General features: G+C 39.5%; 1 protein-coding gene across 7 annotated transcripts in view; it reads left to right on the top strand.

Moving 5' to 3' along the window:
• LOC140482788 (probable methyltransferase TARBP1) overlaps nt 1-22387 on the top strand; it is a 179343-nt gene that overhangs the window by 110930 nt on the left and 46026 nt on the right. For 2 of the 7 annotated variants that reach the window (XM_072580400.1, XM_072580399.1), the window contains 4 exons: nt 930-1016; nt 2667-2869; nt 3620-3701; nt 10588-10762. In XM_072580400.1, coding sequence (XP_072436501.1) covers nt 930-1016; nt 2667-2869; nt 3620-3701; nt 10588-10762 — 547 coding nt within the window. Of the gene's footprint in view, nt 1-929; nt 1017-2666; nt 2874-3619; nt 3713-10587; nt 10763-22387 lie in introns of those variants that run through there. The other 5 variants (XR_011961789.1, XM_072580401.1, XM_072580403.1 and 2 more) reach the window with 5 other exon arrangements.

Genomic DNA, 22387 nt, shown 5'->3' with positions numbered 1-22387 from the left:
GCTTCTGCTCATTCTTCATAGCAAAATAATGGAAGATAACGTTGTATTTTAGGCTTGAACTAACATTTTTTGAGCATTGTTCTAATTCATTCCGATTATAAGTCATCTTGATGTTTTACAGTAAAGCCACCCTATATTTGCCAAATGGACTTGAGCTCCTAATTTGGCATGTTGATCAGTGGTTAAGGGAATGTGGAGCTGGGTTATGCAGACCAGAAGGGTCCCCGATAGTTCTGAGTTAGCTAATCACAAGGTACTGTTAAGCAGTCTACAATTGATCTCTGTGAACTGGTTTATGAATGGGCGAAGCATTAGTCTTAGTTGTCGTTGCTGATGACTCTTCAACGACTAATATTATGTCAATTTGTTTTGAGGCTTGACTTGGCTCTGGCATCTTCCGCAACCAAAAAGAAACTATGCCCTCACTTCCAAACCTTTTGCACGATGTACCAGTGGTGCTGTTGCAAGCAAAGTAACATCACTCGAAGAAATCAATACCATTAGGAAAGAGAATGACTTGGCAGAAAATGGTGAATTACACTGTCCCTTGCTAGTCTGGAAATCTGTTGTTTGGAAGCAGAGGTGGAAATTTTTTTTAGCAGGCGTGGCAACTCTGGCGGTATTCTAGTACAGTACTTTGGAAATGTAAAATAATTTTCATGGCTGCTTTATAAAGTTTTATCACTTTTATGCCTTACATTAATATTTATATCTACAATGTTTTCCAGTTCACGTGTTTGTAGGTAGGCATCCCAACATTTGTTGTGTCATCCAAAAATTCCAAAATCTAACAATGATTTGGTTGCAAACATGACAAATTGGAAAGATTCTAGTCCATCTTTAAAATAGAGGTTTTGATTCATTTTGTTACATTGCTTCAAGTAAATTGCTCAAATTCCCCTGTTTCGTTTTGGTTCATTTTTCTGCAGAATCCAGAAAATACAAAAACCAGTATCTGCACATTTTTGGCTGTGTTAGTTCACATTAAAGTAATCCTGAAGAATATTTCAAAAAAGGTAAGCATTTTTATTTTCAGACCTAAATTGTTAAATATTTAGGAATGTGTGGGATGGTTGGAATCTGTGCTGAAGTTCTGTGCTCAGTCCGTTAATTGTGTTTAATGAACAAACCTGATGGAGCTTCATTGTTCTGTTGGCCAAGATTCACATTGATTGCAAAAAATAAAACGAGATGGCTCTCATGAAGCTTTTACCATTTATGTATTCAAAGTAATAAATCTCAAAGAGAAATTGTCAAACCCCATGTATTTGGCCACAAATGAATTTACAACCACCTGTAGGAATGTTGTTGTAATTCTGGAGTCAACATTCAAATTCAAAGCTCAGATCTAAAGGCAGTCAGCAGAGTATGAGCATGTCTAATTGACTTGCAATAGCGTTAGAAATAAGGGTAGGAGAAGCTTTCTGCATCCTACAATAAGACCATAGTTGATTGTCTACCTCTTATCAACTCCACTAAACCCTGCATTTGTGCACTAGCCTTTATCTCCAGTATGATGCATGTATTTGTGCTCAGTTTGCCTTTTTTTGACCTCTGATGACTTTTATGTTATGGAGCACAACATAGAGACAAAGCATTTCTGTATCAGAAGTGAGTAACAGAAGTACCATGTGCAGTTCTGGTCTCTCTACGATAGGAAGGAATTATTAAATTGGAGAGGATGCAGAGAAGATTTGCCAGGAGTGGAGTTTTAAGTTATAAGGAGAGGCTGGTTAGCCGGGACTTTTTTCATTGGAATGTAAGAGATTGAGGGGTGACCTTACAGAGGTTTATAAAATCATGAGAGTCTTAGATAAGGTGAATAGAAAAAAAGTATTTTCCCTAGGGGGACTTCAAAACAAGAGGGCATATTTTTAAGGTGAGATGAGAAAGATTTAAAAGAGACCTGAGGGGCAGCTTTTTCTTGGTTTGTATGTGGTATGAACTGCCGGAGGAAGTGATAGTTGTGTGTACAGTTTTAAAAGAAGTTTGGACAGGTACATAAATAGGTGAAGTTTAGAAGGAGAAAGGCCAAATGCAGGCAAGTGGGACTGTTTAGTTTGGGAAACTTTGTCGGCTTGAACGAGTTAGACCAAAGGGCCTGTTTCCATGCTATGTGACTCTGTCTATATTTTTCCGTATAATTATGTGTTGCATATATATATTTAATATGTAATGCTGAATTTGGAGTCTTGATTCTAAAATCATAATCCTGGCAAAATAAGGCTCACTCTTCCTTGGCAGGAAACCTCATTTGCAGTTTTTCAAAACAAAAAAATTCTGTCCTTGCCTCCTTTTAAATAGGCACATTATTCGAAGATGGATAATTTTCTGTCCTATGCACTAAGCTGTGAAAGCTGTGTTGCAGATGTATTGTGAACAGTGATATTTAATTTGTATTGAATGAAAATGAGGACTTTGATAGGGTAGACTGAGTCATTCCTCTTTTAATTTTACAATGTGCGTTTTTTACTTGTTTACTTTCATATTTTTTCAAATATTTAAATTTAGAACCGCAGTAAATGAGAGATAACCAGATTAAAATTGCAAAACTAGTGCATGATTTAAATCACTATCTCGAGGTAATTTATTTCACGAAGTTTCTAATTAGCAATATGTCGGTCCAAATTCTATTGACTTTTTTTTTAAATTGTCTCGCGAACTAGGACCAACATTTGAAGAAAGCGTTGGGTGTGGTATTGCCATGGTGTCTAAACCACAACTTCAGTGTGCGACTGTATGCCCTCCTTGCCTTACAGCACGTTTGGGAGGCATGTTTACAGTCAAAGGTAGAAGACAAGGAGCTGCAATATTTGGCACCAATTGTTGAGTCTTGTCTAGAACAAGCTGGAAACAAGCAAACCGCAGGGTTGGTATGAGACAAGCTTATATTTTTCTTTTAATTATCATTTGTTTAAAAAGGCCTGAGGACTTATTCGTAGTTGCACTTTTAGGAAGAATATTCTGTAAAATTGTACATCTGTGCAAATGTTCAGCAATCGTTTAAAAATACTTTGGGACACTAAAACTTGCTAAGACATTTTAATATTTTGTTATTGTCCTCTTACTGTTTACTTCACTCGACATGTGTGGCCCAAGTCAAGCAACTTACTTACATGTCTCTACCACAGCTGTAATCTCAGGTAAATCTGTTGTCCTTCAGTTTAACTTCATAGACTATGGGTAAGTAAGAGAAAGTGAGTCCCAACTTTCATTTGCACTCCTTATGTCTTTTGATGTAGGAATAGAGGAAGTACAGCACAGAAGCCTTTGGGTGGCTGAGGATATTTGAATAATTGACATGGGGATTCTGGTTTACATTTAATGTGAGAAAGGAAAATGTCTCCATGTTTTGTACCTGTATCAAGCACCACCCAAAGATTGGCGCTATGAATATTTATTATGTTTGGGAGCAGATGGTTGTGCATCAGATTATAGAAAGGTCCTTCATTTTATAATTATTTCTTGCTTTCATAATTGCATTTAACAAAAAAAATTCTAATTTTCAATTGACAAGTTTAGTTTGTGGGTCCGTTGAAAGATTGGACAGTTTTATTTGTTTGAACTTCATTCTTTTTTGTGATAAATACTGCAATGTTTTATTTTCTCTTCCCTCAAGGAATGCTGGAAAGAACTGGCAGAGAATTCAGGACCATTTCTTTTTTAGAAAATTTCAACCATTAGAAGACTACAGTTTAGAGGTATAGAAGAGGTGCTGAAGATATTCCTGATTTCTTTAATAGCTGTGTTTTGGTAAAGTGTTTTATTGAATCTGTTTTTAGTCAAGATGCAAAGTTCCAGGGTCAAATTCAACTTCAGTCAAATGCAACATAGAGGCTTCAACTTTTCTCCATCAATGTATAGTGACTTCAGTTTAAGACCGGCGGCCCTACTCAACATTGGAATCTCATTGTTCATGTATATCTAATAGATATTGAGTTATGTTGTTCAAATGTAGTTAATGAGTTTGTTCCAGCTAGTAGATCAAGAGTGATTTGTCCATTTCTGTTTAGTTGTTAGTGGATGTGGCTCAGTTGGTAACCCTTTTGCCTCAGTTAGAGAAATTAGAGTTGCGTGTAACACGGTTAACATAGAAGTACTGGGTGACTTCAGTTTACAGCATCTGAGGAACAGGAGAATCAACATTTCAGGAATGATGAAGGGCTTATGCCCGAAATGTCGATGCTCCTGCTTCTCGGATGCTGCCTGACCTGCTGTGTCTTTCCAGCACCACACACTCTACTGTGATCTCCAGCATCTGCTGTCCTTACTTTCTCCTAGTTGACTTCAGTTTACGTAAAGACTGGGTAAACTTAATCAGTGCTACTGCTGTGGAGGATGAATTCCTCATGTATGCACAAAATAGCTTTTTGGAACAGTATGTTGAAGAACCAACTGGGGATTGGGTTAATTTAGATTTATATACTGAAGAACAACTTTCTGAATGACAGAGGGCTTCTTAATGAATGCTGTAAAGGAACCTTTGGTAAATAGTAACCATAATTAGGTTGAATTTTGCATCAAGTTTGAATTCAATGGAGTTAATTTGGAAACTGGGATCTTCTATCTAAACCTTTTGAAACTATGAAGTATTTCGAGGTATGACATGCTTTGCAACAAATATATGTTCCTGTAAAACCCCCCAAAGAATGAGAAAAGTAAAATAACCATGGCTAATAAAAGAAGTTAAAGGTTACATTAGATCAAAGGAAGTAACTTTTCAAGATGCCAGAAAAAGTGGTAAGCCTGACGATTGGAAGCACTTATAGAATCCAGCAAAGAATGATCACAAAACTGATGAGGGGAAAAAAAATGAACACAAACTAGCGAGAAAGAAGCATAAATCAGACTGAAAATGCATCTTTTCGTATGTGAGAAAAAAAAAAATCAGCTTGTTAGAATGTGAGCTCATTACCTGAGAAATTAGCGTGGAGATCAGGGAAGTGGCAGAGAAATGAAACAATTACTTTGTGAGCGTCTTGATGGAAGAAGGTATTGAAAATTTCACAGAAATACTAGACTACTGAGAAATTGAAAGCAATTAGCATTTTTCAGGAGGTAAACTTGAAAAGTTAACTGGATCGAAGCATGTTGAATCTTCAGACCAAATGAGCTTCATCCCAGAGTGTTGCATGTGGTGGCTGTAGGAATAGTGCATTGCTGGTTTTCTTTCAAAATTCTGTCAATCCTTCAAAGAATGCAGTCTGGTAGAAAGCAAATATAATACCACTACTTAAGGACAGAAAATGGAGAGTTAGAGTTTGTTTGATGTCAGTAGGAGGAAAAATGTTGTAATCTATTCCAAAGAGTGTAATTATGAGACACTCGAAAGAAAATGGGAAATTAGGGAGAGCCAGCATGCCATCTTGAAAGAGAAATCATGTTTGGCAAATCTGCTGGAAGTTTTTGAGAATGTTGCTTATAACATTGATTTAAGAAGAAGCAATACATGGTGTATTTGGATTTTTCAGAAGTTTTTTTGCTAAGCTTCCTCATGGGTTGATAGGCAAAATTGGTGTGCATGGGTTTGGAGGTAATTTACTAATCAGGGTTGAGAATTGATTAACAGAAGAAGGCAGTGCAGGAATAAACAAACTATTCTGAAGATGGCAGGCTATTATCAGTGGCTTGCTGCAACCATTAGTGGTAAAGCTATAGTTGTTCACAATCTAAATAAATGATTTGGATGTGGAGTCAAATTGTAATTTCTTATGTGCTGATGAGACAAAACTAAATGGGAATGTAAGTTGTGAGGAAGATGCAAAGAGGCTTAAAATTGCCGTTGTTATGACTCTGACCAAATGAGTGTACTGGTTGAATAAGGCCTTGATAAGACCATACCTGGAGGAGAAAGTGAGGACTGCAGATGCTGGAGATCAGAGTCGAGACTGTGGTGCTGGAAACGCACAGCAGGTCAGGCAGCATCTGAGGAGCAGGAGAATTGACGATTCGGGCATAAACCCTTCATCAGGCATGAAGGGCTTAAGCCTGAAACATCGATTCTCCTGCTCCTCAGGTGTTGCCTGACCTGCTGTGCTTTTCCAGAAGACCACAGCTGGAGTGTTGTATGCAGTTTTGATCTCCTTTAACTGAGAAGGGATGTTCTGGCTGTGGAAGGCGTGCAACAAAGGTTTACCAAACTAATTTCTGGGAATCATGTATGAAGTGAGACTGGATTGGTTTGGAGTATATTTACTGGAGTTTAGAAGAATGAGATGTGATCTCTCAAAAGTCAATGCAATTCTAACTGGACCAGACAGAGTAAATACAGGAAGGAAAATCTAGACCGGGGGGTTGCAGTCTAAAGATAGTTAATTAAGGACTGAGCTGAGGAGAAATTTCTTCACACAGTGTGTGTTGAGTCTGTGGACTTGTCTGCCACAGAAAACGGTTGAGGCCAAAGCATTGAATGTTTTCAAGATGAAGTTCGGCGTAGTTCTTCAGGTTAAAGTGGTGAATGGGTGTGAAGAGAAAGCAGGAACAAGGTATGGAGTTGGATGCTCAGTGGTGATTGTATCGAATGATGGAGCAGGGTCAAAGGAATGAATGGTCTACTCCTGCACCTACTTTCTATGGAATCAAAACCCCTACTCGATGTGACATCCCAAAAGTGTAAATGTCCAAATGAATCACCAAGATGGTTGAATTTATTTTTAATGTTATCAGGGCAAAGGAGAAACTCCCACCAGGTTTCATCAAAAAATGCAAAAACTTAATTATTTGGACCTGGTCTGTAACAAGAGGCAAAACAGGTTTTTAACTACTACTAGGCAAATTTATCCCCCTTTAAATCCAAACTCATAAGCAGACAGGACATACAATTCTGAAGAGTTATTATAGGTGGAAAACCAAGCAAAAGGAACAGTTTATGAATGAAGAATCCAGACCACAAGATTGGAATAAGCTGACTTTCCCAGTTCTTTTGGTTTCTGCAAACAAGTTCATGCTGCTGTCAGCCATAGAGTAATGGAGGATGCTCAGTTTGGGCAGCTGGTGACTTACACCCAGGTCTTTTTTGTATTGAGCTGGCAATTCAGTTTTCAGAGTTTTTGATAATTGTTTTTTCACTTCGAGAGAGAGAGCACACTGTTTCCTTGCCAACTTCTTCATAATTGGAAGTGGTTTTCCTTTCCAGGAGAGAGAGAGAGATCTGTCTTTGCTGCAGAATTCTTGAAAGTCTCTCTCCAAGTTTGCTATTCCCTGATTTGTGGTAAAATAAACTTACCAGTCCAAAGGCCATTGCAAGGCAACCTGTAATGCATTGTGCCTTCCACCCATTTGCACGTTAAAACTGATAGATTTATCTTATCTCTCTGTTAACAGCTCTTCTTTTCCAAAGGTAACTCGAACTTTTGTAAACAATAAGTAAAGCACAACACAGTTATATTGTTGGTCTTTGAATTCCAAACAGCCCCATGATCAACTCTCTGCATTGCCCAAAACTTCAATTTCCTATTTTATTTCCAAAAAAAATTTGTGGGTGCAACAATATAGACAGGTCAAGGAAATGGACAAGAATATGGCAAATTGAATATAATGTGAATAAGTGTGAAGTTACCACGTTAGTATAAAAACATAGAATGTTAATTAAATGTTGAGGTTGGGGGGAGTGTTGGTGGCTAGAGAGACATGGGTGACCTTGGTTGAGAGTCACAAAATAGCTACCATACAAACCCAGCAATCAGTAAGGAAAGCAAATATTATAGAGGTAAAGATATCTTTCTTAATTGTATAAAGCTTTAGTAAGACCGACTCTTGGGAGTATTGTGTATGGTTTTGCTCTCCTTATCTATGGGAGGATATGCTTGCCAAAGAAATAGTGAAGCAAAGGTTTACCAGACTGCTCCACGGGATGGGGGTGGCACTATGAGAAGCGGTTGAGGAAACTATTATAGAACATAGGACAGTACAGCACAGTACAGGCCCTTCGGCCCTCGAGTTTGTGCTGACCTTTTATCCTACTCTAAGATCAAACTAACCTACATACCCTCTATTTTACTTTCATCCATGTGCCCATCCAAGAATCGCTTAAGTGTCCCTAATATATCTGGCTCTGCTACTACTGTTGGCACCGCATGTACCCATCACTCTCTGTGTAAAGAACCTACCTCTGATATCTCCCCTAAACCTTCCTCCAATCACCCTAAAGTTATGCCCATCATAATAGCCATATCCGCGCTGGAAAAATGTCTCTGGCTATCCACTCTAAGCCTTGCATCATCTTGTACATCTCTGTCAAATCACCTGTCATCCTTTTTCATTCCAACGTGAAAAGCCTTAGATCCCTCAACTTTTCTTGATAAGACATTCCCCCCAGTCCAGGGAGCATCTTGGTAAATCTCATTTGCACCCTCTCTAAAGCCTCCGCATCCTTCCAATAATGAGGCAACCAGAACTGAACACAATATTCCAAGTGTGGTCTAATAAGGGCTTTATAAAGTTGGGGCAGAACCTCACGGCTCTTAAACTCAATCCCCCTGCGAATGAATGCCAACACACCATGTGCCTTCTTAACAACCCTATCAACTTGGGTGACAACTTTGTGGGATCTATGGACGTAGACCCCAAGATCCCTCTCTTCCTCATCACTGCCAAGAATCCTGCCTTTAACCCTATAATCTGCATTCAAATCGACCTTCTAAAATGAATCGCTTCACACTTTTCAGCCCAGCTCTGCATCCTGTCAATGTCCCATTGCAACCTACAACAGCCCTTCACACTATCCACAACTCCACCAACCTTCATGTCATCGACAAATTTACTAATCCATCCTTCCACTTCCTCATCCACATCATTTACAAAAATCACAAATAGCTGAGGTTCCTTTCTCTCAAGTTTTGTGATAGTGGAAAGTGATATCATTGAAATTTTCAAACTTCTTGTTGGATGTGTCAAAGTGGTTGTAAATTGAATGTAACTCTTGGCTGGTGAAGTGAAAATTGAGGATATAATCTCAGAATGAGGAATAGGCCATTTAAAACTGAGAAATGATGAGGGGTGACCTTATACAGGTTTGTAAAATCATGAGGGGCATGGATGGGTTGAATAGCCAAGGTCCTTTCCTCCGGGTGAGGGAGTCCAAAACTAGAGGGCATAGATTGAAGGTGAGAGGGGAAAGATTTAAAAGGGATCTCATGGGTAACGTTTTCATGGAGAGGGTGATGCGTGTATGAATGAGCTGACAGAGGAGGTGATGGAGACTGGTATAATTACAACATTTAAAAGGCATTTGGATGGGTATATGAACAGGAAGGGCTTAGAGTGATGTGGGCCAAATGCTGGCAAATGGGACTACATTAATGTAGCATAGCTGGTTGGTATGGATGAGTTGGACCGAAGGGTCTATTTCCATGCTGTACATCTTTAAGACTTTATATGGAAGAAATGTTTCGCCCAGAAGATGGCAAACCTGTGGAATTTCCTGCCCCAAAGAGTTGTGGAATCGCAGTCATTGAGCACATTAAAGACAAAAATCAATAGATTTCTGGAGGCTAGTGACCTTGTAATATAGAGATAGTTTTGGAAAGTGGCATTGAGGTGTATTTCAGTCATGATCTAATTGAATAGCTGACCAGGTTCAATGGGCTCAATGGACCACTCCTGTGTTCTTAAGGATCAAGTTTTAAGTCCAATTCTTAGACCTAAATAATCCAATCTTGGACTTGAATCAAGGCTGACACTCTAATAGGATACTGAGGGCCAAAAGTGCCATCTTTCAGATGACATATTAAACTAATGAGCTGTCTGCTCACGAAGATAGGTATAATAGATCTGAAGGCTGTTTTTGAAGAAAAACAGGAGGGTTCTCTCTAATATCCTGGCCAATATTTATCCCTCAATCAACATGACAAAAACAGACTATGTGGGATCTTTAATTACACCAGCTTCACTTCCAAATACCCCCCCCTCCCACCTGTGCATGCCTCCTCGCTTTCTTCTTTTGTCTGTTAAATGCAATCATACCCTGTGAGAGTTTGGAAGTTCATCATGAATGCATCAGTGTTTGACTTGGCTTTGTCCATGTTGGAATACTGATGCTGCAGGATCATACTAAATAAAGTCTTAGTCCACTGCTGGAAAGCGTAGCAAATGTTTGCCATCCAAACGAAAGAAATTTGTTACTTATTTTCAGTTCTACATAAATGATCTGGGAAATTGGACTTGCAACAGAGATCAGCCATGATCTAATTGAATGGCACAACAATCCAAAAAGTCAAAGAGCTTACCTGTTCTATTTCTCACTTTCATACAAACATGAATGCTTGAGTATGTTTGGAAATTTATCATTCCAGTTATGCAAACAGTAAAACATTGACTGCAGCATTTGATCATTGTAAAGAATCAGCAATAACTAATTGAAGTCTGGCAGTGGTATTGGTTGAGGCCATGGATTTCAGTGTTAGAGGAAAATAGGCATAGTATTTATTAAACTGACAATTAATCAAGATAAAGTACAATTGATTTAAAAATAAAAGAGTACTGATTTTTAAAAAAATTCTGTCCCTTTACTTTGTTATTTTAAAAGAACTTGAGATGACAACCCTGGTCTCTAAGCTCCTCTTGTTCTTCTCCTGCTCCATCTTATAGGCAATATTTTACATCTTTCCAAGGTTATCAGATGTTATAGAAGATGAATGGATTCCTGCCTGGAAATTCAGCCGAATTATGAATCTCATGTCCTCCAGTTCTTCAGTTAATGTATTTAACTCGAGGAATCAGCTTTGTGATGTGAAGTTAACAGACTGGATTCAACAAGATAAAGGTACAACTTATTTTGCTTCCTCTAAATTTTACAATGGATCTATATGTTTATAATCTGAATATTAAAGTATATATGTGTATAACTGTGTCCAGTGGCAAGCCTACATTTTTTACATCCACAGTCTGCAAGGAGGTTTTTACACTATGCTACAACTGTTACAAAGGGCATCTGAGTCTTGTGTGGCTAGTTTTGCCCTGAAGGTAAACTAGTTGGATTCACCAAAGTTAAAAAATAAGAAGATTCCTATTTACACATCTAAAACACCAATTAATTTATTTTTTAGTTCATAACCTAATGCACATGTTGGCAGTTGATACCACTAGCCCAAATCTCAGCCATTTTAGAAACCAATAGGTAATATATTACCATGCATTGGTATTTTTGTATCAATGCACAATACTGTCCCTCTTTAATAATTACTACTAATAATAACAATTAATTAATTACTTAGAGTCATAGAGATGTACAGCACAGAAACAGATCCTTCAGTCCAATTTGTCCATGCCGACCAGATGTCCCAACCCAATCTAGTCCCACCTGCCAGCACCTGGCCCATATCCCTCCAAATCTTTCCTTTTCATATACCCATCTAGATGCCTTTTAAATGGTGCAATTGTACTAGACTCCACCACTTCCTCTGGTAGCCCAGTCCACACACACACCACTCTCTGTGAAAAAGGTGCCCTTTAGGTCTCTTCTTTATCCTTCCCCTCTCACCCTAAACTTATGCCCTCTAGTTCCGGACTCTCACAACCTGCCTATTTATCCTATTTGTGCCCCTCATGATCTTATAAATCTCTATAAGGTTACCCCTCAGCCTCCAATGCTCCAGGGAAAACAGCCCCAGCCTATTCAACCCCTCCCTATAGCTCAAATCCTCCAACCCTGGCAACATCCTTGTAAGTCCTTTCTGACACCTTCCAAGTTTCACAACATCTTCCGATAGGAAGGAGACCAGAATTGCACGCAATATTCCAACAGTGGTCTAACCAATGTCCTGTACAGACACAGCATGACCTCCCAACTCCTGTACTCAATACTCTGACCAATAAAGGAAAGCATACCAAACACCTTCTTCACTATCCTATCTACCTGCGACTCCACTTTCAAGGAGCTATGAACCTGCACTCCAAGGTCTCTTTGTTCAGCAACACTCCCAAGGACCTTACCATTAGGTGTATAAGTCCTGCTAAGATTTATTTTCTCTTCAGTACGTCACATTGGTCTAAATTAAACTCCATCTGCCACTTCTCAGCCCATTTGGCCCATCTGATCGAGATCCTGTTGTAATGCGAGGTAACCTTCTTCACTGTCCACTACACCTCCAATTTTGGTGTCATCTGTAGACTTATTCACTATACCTCCTATAGAACATAGAAAAGTACAGCACAGAACAGGGTCTTAGTCCCACAATGTTGTGCTGAGACTTAATCCTAATGTAAAATATAGTAACTTAACCTACACACCCCTCAACTCACTGCTATCCATGTGTATGTCCAGCAGTCGCTTAAATGTCCCCACCACCTCAGCTGGCAACGCATTCCATGCATTCACAACTCTCTGCGTAAAGAACCTACCTCTGATATCTCCTTTATACCCCCCTTTTAATATCTTCAAACGATGACCCCTCGTACCAGTTAATCCTGCCCTGGGGAAAAGTCTCTGGTTATTAACTCTATTTATTCCTCTCATTATTTTGTAGACCTCGATCAGGTCTCCTCTCTTCCTCCTTCTCTCCAGAGAGAAAGATCTGAGCATATTTAACCTTTCTTCATAAGGCAAGTCCTCCAGTACAGGCAGCATCCTGGTAAAACCTTCTTTGCACCCTCTCCAAAGCCTCCACATCTTTCCTATAGTAGGGCAACCAGAACTGGACAGAATATTCCAAGTGTGGTCTCACCAGGGACTTTTAGAGCTGCAGCAAAACCTCGCGGCTCTTAAACTCGATACCCCTGTTAATGAAAGCCAAAACACCATATGCTTTCTTAACAACCCTATCCACTTGGGTGGCAACTTTGAGGGATCTATGTACTTGCACACCCAGATCCCTCTGTTCCTCCACACTGCCAAGAATCCTGACTTTAATCCTATATTCAGCATTCGAATTCAACCTTCCAAAATGCATCACTTCGCATTTATCCAGGTTGAACTCCATCTGCCGTTTGTCAGCCCAGCTCTGCATCCTGTCTGTTGCGCTGCAGCCTGCTGTAGCCCTCTATACTATCGATAACACGTCCAACCTTTGTGTCATCTGCAAATTTACTAACCCACCCCTCAACCTCCTCATCCAAGTCATTTATAAAATCTACAAAGAGCAGAGGCCCAAGAACAGAGCCCTGCGGGACCCCACTCAGCACTGTCTTCCAGGCAGAATACTTTCCATCTACAACCACTCTCTGCCTTCTGTCAGCCAGCCAATTCTGAATCCAGATAGCCAAATCTCCCTGTATCCCATGCCTCCTGACTTTATGAATGAGCCTACCATGGGGAACCCTATGAAATGCCTTGCTGAAATCCATATACACTACATCCATTGCTCGACCGTCGTCGACCTGTCTTAACACCTCCTCAAAGAACTCAATATGATTTGTGAGGCATGACCTGCCCCTCACAAAGCCATGCTGACTGCCTTTAATCACACTATGCTTTGCCAAATAGTCATAAATCCTATCCCTCAGAATTCTTTCCACAACTTTGCTGACCACAGACGGGAGACTGACTGGTCTGTAATTGCCAGGGATTTCCCTATTACCCTTCTTGAAAAGTGGAACAACATTCGCCTCCTTCCAGTCCTCCGGTACAACTCCTGTGGAGAGTGAGGAGGCAAATATCCTCGCCAGTGGCTTAGCAACCTTCTTTCTCGCTTCCCAGAGCAGCCGAGGATAAATCTGGTCTGGCCCTGGGGACTTATCAATCTTAATGTTTTCCAAAATTTCTCACACATCATCTTCATCAATCTTGATCTGGTCAAGACTGTATCCCAGCTCCTCTAAGTTTTCATTTAAAGTTCCCTTTCCTTGCTGAAAACTGAAGAAAAAAACTCATTTAGGGCTTCCCCTATCTACTCAGACTCCATGCACAAGTTCCCTCAGCTATCCCTGATTGGCCCTACCTTCTCATTGATCATTCTCTTATGTTCTCTATGTTTCCATCCAACTTGTTTTTGTAAATGATGAACAGTAGTGAAAAGTAGCACTGATCCTTGTGGCATTCCACTGGTCACAGGCCTCCAATCTGAAAAACAACCCACACTCTGTCTTCTACCTTTCAGCCAGTTCTGTATCCACTTGGCTAGTTCACTCTGTATTCCATGAGCTCTAACTGCTAACCAGCCTCCCATGGGGAACCTTGTTGAACGCCTTACTGAAATTCATATCGATCATGTCTATCGTTGTGCCCTCATAAAACCTCTTTGTTACTCCTTCAGTAAAACTCAATCATGTTTGTGAGACATGATTTCCCACGCACAAAGCCATGTTGACTATCCCTTCATTATGCAAATTTCCAAAGAACGTACTTAGCCTGTATAGGTAGTAACCATCGTTAATGTACAGATAGATTTCATTGTTAATGGCTTACCAGTAAGCTAACCCCAGTGTTATGAAGTCACTGAGAGCCACACAGGATACTGATGTTGGGGATGGTAGGGGATTGCTTAACTTACAGGAAATAGAGTCAACATAAGAGCCAGTTTCACTTTGGTAAATTGTAACTGTTGGAGTACCTTAAGGGTCAGTGCTGCGGCCTCCGTAATAGCATAAGATATAGGAGCAGAATTAGGCCATTTGACGCATTGGATCTGCTGCACCATTCAATCATGCGTATTACGTTTCTCAAGCCCATTCTCCTGCCTTCTCCCTGTACCCCTTGATTCCTTTACCAATCAAGAACCTATCTATGTCTGTAATAAATACAGCTGAAAATGTGTTGCTGGAAAAGCACAGCAGGTCAGGCAGCATCCAAGGAGCAGGAGAATCGACGTTTCGGGCATGAGCTCTTCTTCAGGAATCTTCAGGCCCTTCTTCGGGCTCATGCCCGAAACGTCGATTCTCCTGCTCTTTGGATGCTGCCTGACCTGCTGCGCTTTTCCAGTAACACATTTTCAGCTCTGATCTCCAGCATCTGCAGTCCTCACTTTCTCCTGTAATAAATACACTCATGCCTCCACAAGTTCTGTGATAATGAGTTTCACAGATCAGATCAGCCACAATTTGGCTGAATGGCAGAGCTGGCTACAGGTGCCAGTACTTAGTCCTGCTCTGTTCCAGTGTTCAACATACAATCACTTGGCCGCATTAATCACCCTTCCAGTCAATATCAGGTACTGCTATCTTGCATCCTGATTATTAAGATAGGATATTCCGGACGATAGAGCCCAGGCAGCTGCAGGTATCACCAACGGTGATGGGGAATGAAGTTAGAGTTTAAGTCAGGAGGGATAGCTGTGATAGGTGAGTAGAATTTGATGTGAGTGGAGACATCTTGAATTCAGCATAAAAATCAGTAATAAGTACAGATGATGGAGACGGTTTGGCTCATCAAGCTATTTCTGGATCTTATTCAAAATGACACTCCAGAGATCAAAGGAATACATTATACAATTATATTCAGATCCTTAGAAGGTTGATTGTCAGTGACCTTGGGCTTTAAAATGAATTTTAACTCGCTCTTACTCTCTCGAAGTGAACACCTGTCACTAAATAATCTGATCCTTAGGCCAAAAAAGACTACATATGTTGGCCTTGTTATTATGCTATAACATTTAAATAACCTGCCAATATCTCTGGATTTTAGTAATCCTGTCACGAGCTACTGGGTTAACTTCAGAAGTGATTGTACTGGGAAATACCCGTGTCAAGAAAAATATAAAAATTAGATCATCATCAGAGCCCATTGTACTCCATCTGTCCAGTCCCAGTGGCTTACCTTGGACGGCATTTGTGGCCAGATGCTACCTTTTTTTGGAAAACATTGGCATTTCTAAGCTGTGTGTGGCTTTGAATGCATGATAGTTTAATTGAATTATCACCTGAATGTTCAAAAGACCTGCATTGATCAGCATTGCAGCAGATGTTAAACATCCAATCTGATCATTTTCATTTACCACAAGAGTAAAAGGGCAATTGGAAATCTTATAAGATGCACATAGATTTGAAATTGAGATGTGTCACAAAATAGTCAATATTCCAAATGATTAATTCATCCCAGGTGCTCATAAACAAAGATATTATGTATTGAATTACTTCAGATTTTTTCCTGAGGTCATATAAATGCAAATCTGAATACATTCTATTTACTTCCCATTGTTAAGAGATCCATTGAGAGTTTTGTGAAACCCCAACAATAATTCTGACACGATTTACTCAATGCACATCCTTTAAATTGGGACGTTTTCATATCCATTTGTAGTTCTTATAATTCTGCTTATTTTGATATTTTTATTCACTTTTTGATATTTATTTAGTTTAGGTTTGAACAGCAGAATGAATTTCATAGCTCAGAGAAGTTTTACATGATTGATAACATATCTACAATCAAGTTCCTATGTTAATTTTACATTTGGAGCAGCATTCAGTTTTGCGTTAAAAATAACATTGCCATCTAATTGGATATTGAGGGATTCAGGTGCTTTTTGACGCCTCTTTATCTGTGTAATAGAAAGTGTACAGGGCTTAAAAGTAAAATTGATGAAGGGATGCAATAATTTGCTACAGTACCAAAGCACAATGGATTTGTTAAGCATTAGTATTCCAGTGAATAGCACAGAAATCCCAGCTTGAATCCCAGCAGACTAATTGGGGAATTTAAATGCAAATAATTAAATTAAAATTTGATTTTTAGTAAAGGTAACCTTGAAAATAAAAGATTGTTGAAGAGTCAACTGATTTCCCAATGTGCTTGGCTTTTAACTGTTCTCTGAAATTACCTATATAATGGACAAGGGCAAACTGTATTGTATACAATGTGTATTTTTTCCCAATTCAAGTTACAAAATTCTTAGAAGGACAAAGTAAATGCACCATGTCTCCGCTGACTGAAAATCCTAGAGCCAAGGGATGCAGTCTCAGAATAAGGGAAAGCCATTTAGGACTGAAATTAGGAGGAATTTCTTCAGAGGCTGATGAATCTTTGGAATTCTCTGCCCTGGGGTACTGTGGCAGCTCTGTCGTTGAATATGTTCAAGGCTGAAGTTGATAGATTTTTACAGAACAAAAATATAGAGATGGGGAAGGAAAATTATAGAAGCATAGAACCCCCACAATATGGAAGCAGATGATTTCGCCCAGTGAGTCCACACTGACCCTCTGAAAAGCGATCTACCGCCAGTCCTACCCCATCCCTGTAACCCTGCATTTCCCAAGGCTAATCCATTTGTCTAGTGCTATGAGGCAGAAGTGCTAACCACTGAGCCACTGTGCTACCCTTCTTTTGATGTTAAAGTTGATGTGTAGATGTGAAATTAGATTAGCAAATTTCTATGATGTTAAAGTAGATGAATCAGCTGTGATCTAATTGAATGTTGTAGTAGACTTGAAGGTCTGAATATCCTACTCCGCCTATTTTGCATGTTATAATGAGGTACAGACTTTCAAAACAAATGATTATAGCGAGTGGGAGATATGGGGAAATGATTGCAGGGGCAGGGAAAGGCACTGACAAAATTCTTGCTGTTCCCATGAGTTATTGGAGCCTTCTTGATCCCTCAGGAATCACTCTCGAAGCTAAAATAGTGGATGGTAATTGAAGTCCCCTTTTGCCTCCTAATTGCAATCATTTTTCTCACACTTTTCCTGAAGCCATGAGTGTTGCTAAACTTGCATGATGACTGTTCTGAGCCTGATTGTTAATTTGAATACTGAGGATTGGAGAGGTGAAACTGTGGCTAAGCCCTTCCTAATTCTCTCCAGAGGTTCACCTGCATTTTCCAGCCAGAATATCATTGGGGCAGGTTTTTTTTTGGCAAAACTTTATTTCAAATTCTTGTGAAAATATCCAGAAGAATGGAGGAGATAATGATTATAGAGTTCTCAAATTCACAAGCCCAGAATTGATATAGTGCTGAAGGAGACTGTTCAACCCCTCATGCCTCTACTGTCCTTTAAATGAGTATCGATACTTCATTTTAATGTCTTGCTTTTATCCAAATAACCTGGTATACCATATTTATCCAAATAATTGTCTAATGCCCTCTTGAATGCCTCAATTGAACCTGCCTCCTCTGCATTTCCAGACTCTGTGCATTTGATAACCATACTACTTGCTTCTCTCCGTGGAAAACAATCCTAATTTCTACAATCTATCCTGACAACTGATGTTCCTCATTCGTGGAACCATTCTTGTAAATCGCTTATGTACTTCCTCCAATGCATTCACACCTTTCCTATAATGCGGTGTCCAGAACTGTACTCCCACTATAGTCTCATGAGTTAATATGAATCTTTTGCTTTTTGGCTTCTCCAATGCCCTGAAATGTTAAAGGTTCTGAAGTTTCACTTAGACTTGATACGTTTGACTGTTACTGGTTTAATTTAAATAAACTTTCTGCTCTGTTTTGATTCAATCATTTCCATTCTTTAAAATTTAAATACAAAGCCAAGTTTAGCTTTGATTTCTTTGAAATTTGGCTTAATTTCTCCAATAACATCTTAAATATCTAGCAATGTACAGAACTATTTTGCAAGCTGTAATTTGACTTTCTCTCATCATCCACTGGGCTTTACTAATGCATGTTTAGTTTTCAGTCCAGCAAATATAATCTGACTGAGCTTTAATTCAAAATGCTAAATGTGGAATAAGACATACTTTGGTAATCCTCAAGCAATACAAGAATCAAATAATGTGAAATGCAAATCAACGTCCTTACAGTAAAAAGAGATCAGTTCTCAAACTAGAAACATGGTGATAGAACTTTAGGACTGCAGCAGTTATTATGACAAGAAAGTTCTGCCAATTAATATGTTTGTTTAGGAGACACATTTCAGTTCTAGCAGTATTCCCTGAAGCCAAATAATAAAAACAAAATTTTAAGTTGAAACAAAGCTTGAAAATACTATTGATTTCTAGGTTCTTCAGTTATTTGGACTTTTTGAATTGAATTTGTCATTTTACAGATCAAAAGTCCAATTTTTTAATTCACTCATGGGATGTGGGCATCATTGGTGGGCTAGTATATATTGCTTGTCCCTCATCACCATGAAAAGGTGATGAGCTACATCGTTGAACAGGGAAGGAATTGAAGCATTGAAAGAATGGCAGTATATTTCCAAGTCAAGAACCAAGATTTGGAGGAAAATTTGCAAGTGGTGGTATTCCCTTGAATCTGCTGCCCTTATTCTAGATGGAATTGTTCATTGGTTTGAAAAGTGCTGTATTAGGATCTTTCACAAATTTCTGCCATGCATCTTACACTGCTGCTACTGGCAATTGGTGGTGAGTGACTGGTTCTTTGTGGCTGTGATGCCAATCAAGCAGACTACTTTGTTCTAAATGGTGTCAAGGTTTGTGAGTGTTGTTGAAACTGCACCCATCCAGGCAAGTGGAAAGTATTCCACCACACTCCTGACTTGTGCCTTGTAGATGGTGGACAGGCTTTGAGGAGTCAGAAGGTGATTTACTCACTGCAGTATTCTGAGCCTCAGACCTTTTTGCAGCCCCTACATTTATTTGGCAAGTACAGTTCAGTTTCTGTCAATTTGTTTTATTTCAAAAATATACTTTATTTATAAAAAATTTTCATATGCATGTATAGTCACTAGAGCAGTTCAATTCTGTTAAGTCCTTACATCTGTATAACAAGCAAACTGGAAGCATTTCTAGCTTATGCAAGACAATATATATATGCATTTGAGTCACTTGGGAGGATGATAACCGAACATACCCCTATTGCGTTTCGGCTGAAAGACCTCAGACGGTGGTCTTTCCCCACTGCGCTTTGATGGCAGCTGCCCTAAGCTTTCGTGTGTCCCTCAGCATGTAGTTTTGGACCTTGAAATATGCTAGTCTCCAGCACTCAGTCAAGGTCAACTCCTTGCTCTGGAATACCTACAAGTTTAGGCAGAACAAAGAGCATTTTTCTCCAAGTTGATGATCCTCTAGGTGCAGTCAATGTTTGTCTGAGTGTGCATCTCTGGGTAACAGCCAGAATGAACAGCTCTTTCCAGACTTCCTTTGCGAAGGCACATTCCAAAAGGAGATGTGTGACAGTCTCTTGCTTCGAGGACAGCCTGTGGTGGCAGAGAGAATGTGGGCGTAAATGAAGGATCTCACAGACAGTGATCACCATCAGCCAAGCCATGTCTTGGTTCTCGTTGGAAAGTTCTCCTGATGAGGCATTCTGCCAAGTGATATTGATGGTTTGCATAAGGAACAATCCAATGGGATCAATCCTCTCCTTAGTAACTCCCAGAATGTTGATTAATGGGGGATTCAGTGATGATAATGTCATTGAATATAAAAGAGGGGTGGTTAGATTGTCTCTTATTGGCCTGGCGTTTGTGGCATGAGTGTTACTAGCCCAAGCCTGGATGTTGTTCAGATCCTGTTACAGTTGAACATGGACTGCTTCACCAGAGACCATTCAAGCCACACAAACAGAATGTTATTTGATTCATGTCTTTATGCTAGAATAGTGCAAACTAATCCCACTACTCAATTCTTTTCCTTTCCTTACCATAAGTTTTTAAACTCAAAATCCCATAATCCTTACTTCATTGATTCTCTCTGGCATTGCACTCCATGCTCTAACAATCCTCTGCATTTCCCTTGGTCTGCTCTCTCCCCCGACTTTTCAAAAGGAATTAAGTTGAATCCAAATATATATGACATTGGTGAAGGCACACCTTGGGCACTGTACTCGGGTTTGTTGCTCTTACTTGGCAGATAACATGAAACAAACTCAGCAGGCCTGGCATCATCTGTGGAGAGAAAAACAGATTAATGTTTCAGGTCCAATGACCCTTTGTCAGAACTGAAAGCAGCAGAGAAACTGTATTTATGCTGATTTGGGCAGGTGCTGTGAGTTATGTAGTCGAATGTGAACATCTTACTCCATGTCCATTATTCACTGCCACAGTCACTGCTTCTCTATGGGTTTCTCCCAGCACAACCAACTCACTTTCAACTTTTAACCCTTCCTGTTAGCACCCATTCAACATTTTCTTTTCTGGTTTATCAACATTCTCATTGTCTACTTTTCCTTTTTTTCCTTACTCTGTCTATAGGCATTGCCTCCATCTATTCGATTCACTCCTTTCTTTCCAGCCCCTCCTACCTTCAGCATAAATGCCATCATTTCGCAACTGCTTCTAGATCTGACAAGGCTCACTGCACTCAGAACATTAACTCTGCTTCTCTCTCCACAGATGATGCCAGGCCTGCTGAGTTTCTACAGCATTTTCTGTTTTTATTTCAGATCTCCAGCATCCACAATTCTTCTTTTTATTTTGTTAGAGGACATGCTTGCCTTAGAGGGAGTGCAACAAAAGCTTCTGAAATTAGTTCCTCTGGTGAGCAGTTCTCCTATGAGGAGAGTGAATGGGCGAAGTCTATATTTCCTGTGATTTAGAACTACAGAGAAGTGATCGAAATGAAAATTTAAAAATTCTTAAGGGGCTTATTCCGAAAACAAGTGTTTGCCCAGCTGGGAGCCTAGAACATAATGCTGCAATATCATGATACAGGGATGGCCATTTATTACTGAGGAGAGGAGAAATTGGTTCACTCAAAAAGTGTCTGTGGAATTCTCTATCTTAAAAGCCTTTGGATGTTCAATCTTTGAATATATTGAAGACCGAGCTTCATAGTTTTTTTGGGTATTAAGTGATATGGGGATAAATTAACAAAGTCATGTTGTAGAAGATCAGTCTTATTTATGTTAAATAGCAGAGCAAGCATGAAGATCAAAGTCCCTCTTCCTGCTCCTATTTCTATGTTCTTATCATGGGTGTAAATCAAATATATTTTGCTTCATAGTTGTTCTTTGCAGCACACCCCAAACTATGTCATACCAATGTAAAAAGGCATCAATTCGACTGCTACGGAAGTTTTGATTTATTTATCTGATATATTGTTTTTTTCTAAATGGTCATGTATATTGCATATATATAATAACGTTGTACCTGCCTCATGGTGTGTTTAAATTCTTATTTTCAGCAAATGAACTGAGTGTTGATGCTTTTAAACAATAGTTTTCATTTATTGAATTCAATTAATATTAGAACAATAAAGTATGCTATAAACTAACGAAAAACACTACAGACTATCTTATGCTTTAACTTAACTTTGCATGATCATCTACCACTACGCTAGAACTTGGCCGAGCTCACATGGTGATGTCTTCTTCTTCTTCTGATGGTCTTGGTGGTGTCTTCCCTTTCAGTGGTTATTCTCGAGTTACCATGCTGAGTGGAGTTTTGCGGCGGTTCTTATCCTTCTGAGTCTCCTGATCAGGTTTGATTGCCCTGATCAATGAGACCCAACCAAGGTGTTGGCACATTAATGGCAAAGTGGCCCTTAGATGTCCATTATGGGAGGTGCTGGGTGCAGGTAACCTCCTCCAAATAAAGGTGCTAGGCGCCTCTGTGTCTAGGGAATGGCTCACTGCTCCTGATTGTCCCAAAGGCGACA

The sequence above is a fragment of the Chiloscyllium punctatum genome, chromosome 11 (assembly GCF_047496795.1).
Source record: "Chiloscyllium punctatum isolate Juve2018m chromosome 11, sChiPun1.3, whole genome shotgun sequence".
In the NCBI taxonomy this organism is placed as follows: domain Eukaryota; kingdom Metazoa; phylum Chordata; class Chondrichthyes; order Orectolobiformes; family Hemiscylliidae; genus Chiloscyllium; species Chiloscyllium punctatum.
This window is presented reverse-complemented; position numbering and strand designations above follow the sequence as displayed.